This window comes from Neovison vison, chromosome 5 (assembly GCF_020171115.1).
Source record: "Neovison vison isolate M4711 chromosome 5, ASM_NN_V1, whole genome shotgun sequence".
Lineage (NCBI taxonomy): Eukaryota > Metazoa > Chordata > Mammalia > Carnivora > Mustelidae > Neogale > Neogale vison.
In genome coordinates this window covers 26,460,153-26,469,625 of record NC_058095.1, presented here as the reverse complement: position 1 = coordinate 26,469,625, position 9,473 = coordinate 26,460,153, and the positions used below count along the sequence as shown (strand labels likewise).

Genomic DNA, 9,473 nt, shown 5'->3' with positions numbered 1-9,473 from the left:
TGTGAACCCAAAAGGCCTGCCCCACTGTAAAAAGAACACTGCACCAAGAAGAGTGTCAGGGAGTAGACTAATAACCTAATATTAGTCTAACTAATATTAACTAACTATATTAACTAATATTAGTAGACTAATAATGGAGAACTTCTGCCATGGAGTTTGAGCTCCATTTAGTGGATGCGGGAGGGGCTGTTTTGTAACAGTCTGGTAAACACCAGAGATGGGTTTAAAGTCTGGGTATAATTATCTTATGCCTGGGGGAGGCTGTCATGGTTTTCAAGACTGAGTGGCAGCAGGCGGTGGTGTACACAGGGCCTTAAATATGGGACCTTAATGTATCCAATGTCTATCACAGAACGAGGAGAACTGTTTGTAGAGGTGTTTGAGAGGCAAGAAGGGAAAAAGGATATGCCCCATCACTTTCATATGCTTAACTCTCTTTCACAAAAAAGCATTATTCTGGCTCCCTTCCAGCTCCTAACTGGGATTCACATAGGAAGGGAAGATCATGCCAAGAGCTGCCTGACCACTGGGCTTGAACTCTAGGACCCGATGAGGTACTCTTGGAACCCCAGGAACATGTTAGAGGGAGGTATGAGCTAGGCCCTCCTGAATGCTGAAGGTGTGACCACACCCCACCACACCCCAACTTCTTCCAGTTGTGTGGTGTATGTGAACACAGACCAGACAGGGATTCCTGTCAGGTCACAGGATGGGTCTGAAGAAAAGTCGATATTGATGTATTTCACAAATGAGAAGAAGCTGGGAAATATTAGTGCACTTTAATCACCACAGGGGTGATTTATAAAGACAGACTGACAGTAAACAAAAACGGTAAAAAAAAAAATTACAGCATTTGACATTTTTTAAATGGCACCCATTAAAGACAGAAATAGAATTTGAGACACTGTTACATACTCAGTACTTTGCAAGTTCATGGACAACAGTGAGTTCAAAGGCACTTTAAAACTTCTAGATTTTTACTACCATTTGAAAAACAAAAAACCTCATGGTAGCAGTTTCTAAAAACCCATCCTAGTGGATAAGGAACAATTAGTGTTGGCACCAGAGGATCCTATCTGCAAATGGTAGATGGGTCAGTCCACAGGACATGTTTTGGCCAGGGAGCTCTTGCACTCTTGTTCCCCAGCCTTCTGTAGCAAGGTGGCAGTACGCTTCTGCGGGAACAGGCTTTGTAACAGAAGCTCTGGCTTAGCAGGAGGCAGCCTGGAGGATACCTCTCATGGTTTAGGATACAGAAGCCCGTTTCCACATCCTATGAAAAGGACAATGTCAAAGTGGGGGGGGGGTTACCTGGGAAAGAGCTTGCTAGGCACCATGTCCCTTTACCCCTGAAGTTTTAACAACAGCATCCTGTGCGTGTGGACATGATGAAAGCTGGGTTTGAGGGGACGTAAGATAGGAATAGGATTTGTGACGGGACAACAAGCTTACAAGTTTGACATTAGTCTTCCCACATCAGCCTGTAGTGGCGCAGACCCATCGGCCTCCCGACCCACTCAAGTGTTCCCTTCCCTGCTTCTTGCTCCCCTGCCAGGAAGACTTCTGAATGGAAGTCAGTGGACACGGAAATTCAACGTTGGCACGTGGATGACAGGATGAGTTACCTAGTAAACAGTAAAAAACTACCTACCCACAATGATTTTCCTAGGCCAACATCACAAGAATGTATTTCAAGAACTGAGTTCATCACTTGCTACTGCTGGTCCAGTGAGTATAGATGCTGCCCTGAGTGGTAGGAAAGGTGGGTAGCCGCCAATATTCGGGCCAGGCAGATGCCCGGACACTTAGCACCCTGGTCTACCTGTCTCCACACCCCATGCTTCTACCTCCCAGAACCCTGGAGGTAAGACCCAAGGAGGGATCCTTGGGCTTTTCATTAAAACCGCCTTGCTGCCAGTGGAGGTCTGACAGGATCCAGTCACTGTTACTTAGAAAAAAGTGCTTTGGCCAAAGGGGCAGGTTAGAAGAGGGAGATCAGATGACTATCCTTTAGAAAAACTCAAACCCGGCTGCTCATCAATACCCAAAAGCCTGAGGCCAGCCAGGGCACAGTCTGGTCCGTGGGAATACTGCGTGGAGGCGGTAGTGAGCGTGAGGCTGCACCCTCACTGCCTGACCCCCAGGAGCACTTAGCCATCCTTTTTGCCTGGGAGGCTGTCAAAGAGCCGGGTTGCCTTCTTGCACAGCAGAGAGAACCAGTAGATCTGGGGAGCGATGAGGAAGCCATTGGCCACATTGCAGTAGAAGGGAATACGGGATGGCACCTGGAGTAGGCTTAGTCCCTGCTGTTGGCCATAGGACCAGTACATGAAAGGGAAAAGGAGGATCCGACAGGAAAGGAAGGTGGTCAGCGTGAGGATTCCGTTCACTTTGTACAGAAGGGTGTGCTGCTGCTTCAGCTGCAGAAGGAAGGGGAGGAGAGGGCCATTAGCGCCACGCCATGCCTTCTGTGCCTTCCGGGAGCGACCAGCCCAAGGCCCACGGCAGAACAGCCACACATCCGGTCTTCTGACACCTGTGGCAAAGCTGGCTGAGTGCTGCTCTCTTTCTTTGTGCACACCGGCTCGAAGTTTTTCCGACAGTGATATGAACTTGGCCTAAGCCACCCAGCCGAGAGGCACATAAGAACAGTGGATTTAACAACAAGAACAACAAAACAAAACAAATCTGGCCAGGAAAAAATACCTAAAAAACTATCAAATGTGAATAAAAAGTACAATGTCACCCCCACAGGCTCAGAAGACCAACTGACCTTTGCATCTGTTGAAGGGTGTCCTGTCCCACCATTCCTGGCGCTATGGGATTCCCACACACCCCCAGTCAGCCGGGGGCCAGCTTCCTCCCACCACCACAGCCCCATCATCCATACGTGCCTGAATCAGGACTCGGCCCAGCGACACAAACGGAGTGCTCAGTTCTGCCATGAAGATGCAGCCGACAAAGAAGTCCCCCAGGTCTCCCCTGAGCCTCTACAGAGGAAAAGGGAAGGAAAGGGAAATAAGCACTAGAGAGGAGGAACCACCAGAAGGAACATTCTAACGAGGGCTACTGGACAGGGTAACCATGAGACCATGAAGGGAAAGGGCAATGCTAGAGGAGCGAGTAGAGACCTGGTTGATAGTCTTCGGCTTCCACAGCTGTAGCGCTTGGAGGGTCAAACCCCCTTAGATCCAGAGGCAACTCAGAGGTCAGGGGATCGCATCACACACCAAGCTTTTTCTGAAATCCAATGTCAGCTGGAAGGAACCCTGTAGCCTACTTTGGGGTATCTAACTTAGTCATGCCAAGGGCACTTGGCCAGTTTAGTTCAACAAAATATGTGCCAGGTCCTGTGCTAGATGTCAGGGTCCCAGAGCAACCAGGAAAATCTTTGTTACGAATGTAATGTACTCCCACCACTCCTTTTATCTTGTCAGAAAAAAATAGGATAGTGGAGAAGGACCGCTCTGTCACTTACTACCACAATAAGTAAACTCTTAGAGCCCCAGCTGCTTCATCTCTGGTATAGGGCGGAGAATATCTAATTGTCATTTCTAATACTTCAAATTATTAGTAGAAAGCGATGAGCTTTGCAGTCCAGAAGCTGTCACCTGGTAGGCACTTAGGAATTACTAATTTCCTTTCTGCATTCCCGTCTCACTCGGGGGGGGGGGGTGGGCAAATGGACCCGAGGAGAAATTCTAAGGCTATCTGCTTTGAGAGTGGGTTTTTGCGACATCAACATGGCACATACAGTACTCTCTGACAACGTTAGAGCACTTCACCAGTCGAATGAGCTACTCTCATTTTTTTTTTTTTAAAATCTGGGGTCGCCTGGGTGGCTCAGTGGGTTAAGCCTCTGCCTTCGGCTCAGGTCATGGTCCCAGGGTCCTGGGATTAGGCCCTGCATGGGCTCTCTGCTCGGCAGGGAGCCTGCTTCCTCCTATATCTGCCTGCCTCTCTGCCTACTTGTGATCTCTGTCAAATAAATAAAATCTTTAAAAAAAAAATCTGTTATGTTGTTTTGTATTGTAGTGTATGCTGCTTTTATATTGTATAAACTAAAGACAGGGCCTCTGACAGAGCCAGGGAATCACAGAGGGCTAGGGTACTGCATAAAGGAAAGTGCTGGTAGGGAGGATCAGCGACATTGCAGACTGCATTTTTTTCCCCCACAGTATCTGCCGGGGAGGCTTTACCAGGGAAGGAGAGGGCAAAAGACAGTGGGTGCGGGAGGAAGGGGAAAGAAAGAGGGACAATCCAGGCTCGCAAGTACTGGTCAAAGACACCCAGTATAACAGGAGGAGACGAGGGACTGAGTCGGCTGTCGGCTGTCTGGGAAGGCCATACCTGGGCAACTGGCACAAGGACAAACAGAATGACTGCGTGGTGTGTGATCATGAGGCGGTTTTTACACAGGAAGTTTCGGAAGGTGGCGAGGGAGTGTCCGCGGTTCTGGTCTCTGGTTCGGTACCACTCACAGAGGTACATAGCGTAGGAGTCATAGACCATGTACGGAATCAAGAACCAGACATACTCTCGGGCAAGCCAGTGCCTAAAAGAAAGCGTATGAACAGTCCATGAGATGATGACAGATGTCAGTTTTGTACCTAACTGGCTATTTTCACTCCAAACGCTTTACAAGGGAGACTCTGACAGTGATAAATAAGGCGAGTGAAGATTTTTCTCTCAGTTACAGGGCCAATTACTAGGTGTCAGAGGCAGAAAGCTGGGACTCAGCACCAGGTGTTTCAGTAACCAGCTGTCACCATTTCCCTGATTTAGCCCTTTCGAATGCATTTTCTGATAAAAGCTAACTTTGATATAGATATCTCTACAAATGATTCATTAGCCCCACCAAGAAACTTGTTCAGAGGTGTCCCAAATGCCCAATCCAATATTTCCAGTTTAACTCTACTTAGTTGCTCAATAGTTGGGAGTTTCCTCACATATTTGCTCGCAACCCCACTTTCGGGAGTTTCTGGGAAGCTACCCTGACCGTGGGTAACTGCGTGGGTAATTATATGGGTAATTCTGTGGCTAATCCCAAGTCCACTCATTAAGAAAAATACATCTGGAAAGGAGCCCGGAGCTCAAGGACTACCTTACAGCAGTCAGATATGAGCAGAGAAGCTAGGGCAAAAGACAGCATTCCCCTTTACTTGCCCAAAGGGGTTGATTCCATATTTGCAGAGTCTAAACTGACTGTTTATCATAGGCCCAGAACAGATTAGAAGGAAAGTCTCCAATGTTCCAAATGAGAAATAATCATTCTACAGAAAAAGGAGAAAATCAAAACAGAAATCATACACTCTCGCTGAGAAGGATTAGCTTCATTCAATTGTCACATTTTTACTGAGCACCCCTGAGTCAGCGAGAAGAAACAGTTTAGTTTCATGGTTCTCAAACTACCTGAACCCCAGAATCACCTGCAGTGCTGGTTAAGGACTCTACTCCACAGAGCCTCTACCTGCAAGGCCTCGCGGGCGCAAGTTTGTATTTTTAACTCTGTTTCCAGTGATTTCCTAAGAAGCCAGCCCACTGAACTGCAACACTGGCAATATATTCCAGAGAGGGTGCCATTCAAATCCCTGTTCCTGAACGAGTCCACACTTCTCACGACATGACTGTATCATTAAGAAGCAATGAAACAGGCAAACAAGTAAGTAATGGCAAATATACGAGATGTGCATGTGAATTCCTCAGCCAGGTTCCATTGGGCAACAAAGATATGGCAATATTTATTCTACTGCTCATCTACGGCCTCCAGTTGCTTTCCTGAAGCAATTCCAAGCACAATAACTATGAAGAACTACTAAGCTTAGCTGAAATGCAACTGACCCCTCCCTTCCAGAGGTGCCTGGGATTTTGATATTTTGCACAACCGATTCAACGGGATGTGAAATTGTGGCTGATAGGCAGGACTCTCCAAAAACTTATCAACAAGAGGTCTGGATTATAATCTTAACTGCCACCAGCCGGGGACTTAACTTTCTTTGTAGCATCAAGATAATAATTCTTGTTTTTTCCTTCCCTGACAAAGTTCTTGTGTGGATTAAAAAACTAGAAGTGTGAATGTCCTTTTAAATGTAAAAAGCACTATCCAAATATAAGTGCTTAAACTGCTAAAACTGCACAGGATTTTTAGCCCTTTTGGAGATCTGGACTCCTTTAAGAATCTCCTGAAATCTCTGGTCCCACACCATATTATGCATATAATTTGGGGGATTTATAAATACATATTCTGTGTGAAGACATAAAATGGAAAAGCATATAGTAGGGGCGCCTGGGTGGCTCAGACGGTTAAGCATCTCCCTTCAGCTTAGGTCATGATCTCACGGTCCTGGGATGGAGTCCCATGTCGGGTTCCCTGCTCTGGGAAGAGTCTACTTCTCCCTCTGCCCTCCCTCTGCTTGAGTGCAGAAGCACGTACACTCTCTCTCAAGTAAGTAAAATCTTTTTAAAAAAAAAAAGAAAAGGCATATGATAGAAAAATATTTGAGTGTACAGTATACGAACCCCAAAAGGCCTTTTTTTTCCCCTAAGATGATCTAGGTGCCTTTAAAACATGCTTATACATACATGCAAAGGCAGAGGGCACAGAGATGTGTCTGTCTCCATTTTGTGACCAGCAAATCTAAGGCATAAAGATACAGAAAAAGAGGAACCTAAAAACCAAACTCAGGTGTGCCACCATGATCCAGCCACTAAAAACAGAGCTTCTGAGGGGAAGACACAACAGGGGTCCTACAGAACTAACGGTGTGCAAACATCTGAAATATATAGTGGTTGCCCAATGCCTGCCCTCATATCAGCTCAAAAAAATACTGCAAAGTCACATTTGTCACTTTAATCTTTGCAAAAGAGGCTGATTTCAAGCTTAATGTGACAGAGTGGGAACAGTGAGAGAATTTATTGCATGATCAGAAAATGCTCAATGAAAATAAAAAATTGAACCCAGCCAAGCAAATGCTGTTAGACTTTGGTATATGCAGTCAAGATCAACTGACCTATCTTCTCTTGGCATCTATCATTCATTGCCAGTAGCTGGTTTTGTTTAAAAGAGGCACAGGAAGGAAAGCACAAAAGTCACAACGGCAGGACTAATCCCAAGATTCAGACACTAAATTTGCAGACCACAGAGAAATGGATACCCCGCTCCTGCTCCCATCCCTTTCCACACTCAACTGGTAAAAACCAGGACACTTTGCAGAATCGACAAGAAAGGGACTAGGAAAGGCTATGAGACATTCCCTGCACATTTGACCACCACTCTTTAAGGAAGAGAAAGTAAGAGTGGTTCTAGGAAGACAGGTGAAAACAATGGCTTTTTAGGGAAAAGCTGGGGCTGGGGCACAACTGCCCAGGTCTAAACACTATACAAAGTACACTGGTCTTTATGATTTGTTTCACTGGACGCACATTTCCTGACCTGCCTGGGGACTGAGCTGTAATTCAGGTACAGGTCGGTTTCCTGAAAGCCCTAGAAACCTTTTTTCATTGCCTTTAGCAAATCCAGAGGAAACACGGGAGCAGCCCTTGTAAAGAAAGGGTTGGTGGATTTGTCCCTTTTCCACAGAGGGTCTCTGCTAACCACCCTTGGCCAAAGAATGCTCCAGAGCAGGGATCTAGTGAAATCATTTAAAAGACCCAAAGGCCAGACCCCCCACTCCAAATAATTCTCACACTTAGGTGGCTCATAAAGAACTTGAATCAGTGCGCCACCTTAAATCAGACTCAGACCCTGTCATTCTCTAGCACGTCTTCAGTTTCCTTTCTCTGAAGTGGGCGAGGCTGAAAGAGGTAGAGAGGAGGGGCTAATTACGGGGCCGAGATTCTCACATCAGCTACCTAACCGCCTGTGCTGATAAAGGACTAGCGCCTGGGAGCCACTCAAACGTGGAAACTTCGAAAAAGTTCAGCGCTGTCATTGGTGCTTCCACCTGGCATTGGATGTTACCTGTCCGTGATCACGTCGCTACAGGAACGGATGATGATGATCCCTGACCCGGTGGCCAACACAGCCTGCACTGAAGAAACCAGCCTAACGTGCGGCAGAAAAGAAAAGGGGGGTGGGATCCAGTCCAGCGGACAGCATAAAGCCCAGAGCCTTCAACCTGCCTCTCCCCTAGGCTGCCAGGGCGGTGAGGGAGAGCCTCCGGCCGCCGCCGCGCTCCTGACCCTAAAGCAGCTGGCAGACGTGGACCAGCCGCTTCCCGCCCGGTCCGGACCCGCGTGGGCGCCCTCCATCCTCCTCCCTCTCTCCCTCCCCGGGAGGAGCCGGGGTCTTCCGAGAGCTCCGGCCAGCGCCCCGGAGGGGCAAGGCACCAGGGAAGCAGCCCCCTCGCTTCCTGTCGCCCCCCTTTTCCGCCCTCGGCGCGGCGCAGGGGCGGGCGCCGGCGGGTCGGGGCGGCGGGCAGCCAGCGCGCGGCCGGGTGGGGCGGACGGCGCCCGGCCTCGCCCCTACCTGGTGCTGATCATCACGCAGTCGGAGTCGCTCCAGGCGGGCCGCGCGCGCCGCAGCCCCCAGGTGCAGAGTGCGAAAAGCCCCGGGAAGAAGAGCGAGCCCGAGGCCAGCGTCAGCAGCATGGGTGCTCCGGGGGTCGGTCGCCGCGCTCGGCGCCCTCGGCGTGGCTCAGGTCGGCTCTGCGCGACTCCCGGACTGGCGCGGCCCGCCCGGCCCTATTTCTACCCTCCGCCCTCCGCCCCCGCCCCGGCCCCGGCCCCGGCCCCGCCGCGACTCCGGCAGCCGCCGGGCGCTGGCCCCGAGCCCGCAGCGCCACTCTCCGCGTGACCAGGCCGGCAGCAGCGATAGGCGCGGGCCGGCCGGGCGGGGCGGGGTCTCGCCGCCGCCGCCCCTGGGCCGCGAGGCTTCCCCGGGTTCCCCCGGCCGGCCGGAGAGCGGGCGGCGGCGGCGAGCTGCAGCCCCGGAGGTTCCGAAGGCGCCGACGCCGCGCCCCGCACGAGCCTTCCGAGCGGCCGCGGGGGGGCCGAGGCTCCCCGGGCTTCTGTTCCGTCACTGCGGACGCGTCCTCCTCCCGGCGGGACCGATCCGGCCGACGGAACGCCCCGCACCTGCCCCCACTGCCCTCCTTGGCTTCCCAGCCCCAGGCGAAGGCGGCGGCGTGGGGGAGGCCCCGAGAAAGTCCGGGAGAAAGATGCCTCCGGCCGAGCCCCCCACACTTCCCCCGAGGGTTGGCGAGCCCTCCGCGTCGGGCCCGGGCATCTCTCTTTGGCAGAAGAAAGGAGAGGACGGGAGAGCTTGCGGCCATGACCGCCTGGCTTATCTACCAAGCACTTTTGCGTCCAAACGGGAGTCTTAAGGAAATGATCCCTCTGTAGGCCACAGATGGCTTTTCCGCGTCCTGCCAACTGGTGCAGTTCTTCCAAGGGGGCGGGGGTCGCTCCTCAAAGCTCTAAATCATGCTAGGGAACCCAGCAGTCCCTCTCTCCATCCGCCTGGCGAGGTGGAA

General features: G+C 50.6%; 1 protein-coding gene across 2 annotated transcripts; it reads right to left on the bottom strand.

Annotated features, from left to right (window-relative positions):
- Positions 1-760: 760 nt before the first annotated feature.
- Positions 761-8,694, bottom strand: TLCD3A (TLC domain containing 3A). Of its 2 annotated transcripts, XM_044248202.1 has the most exons (5): positions 8,468-8,691; positions 7,961-8,044; positions 4,351-4,555; positions 2,895-2,990; positions 761-2,420 (listed from the first exon to the last, which is right to left on the bottom strand). In XM_044248202.1, exons 1-5 carry the CDS (start codon positions 8,587-8,589, stop codon positions 2,151-2,153), a joined length of 777 nt encoding a protein of 258 aa, XP_044104137.1. In that variant the 5' UTR covers positions 8,590-8,691; the 3' UTR covers positions 761-2,150. The 2 variants fall into 2 exon arrangements, with proteins under 2 accessions (XP_044104137.1, XP_044104138.1); XM_044248203.1 differs by lacking the exons at positions 761-2,420; positions 4,351-4,555 and having other exon boundaries at positions 2,933-2,990; positions 8,468-8,694.
- Between the last annotated feature and the right edge of the window lie 779 nt (positions 8,695-9,473).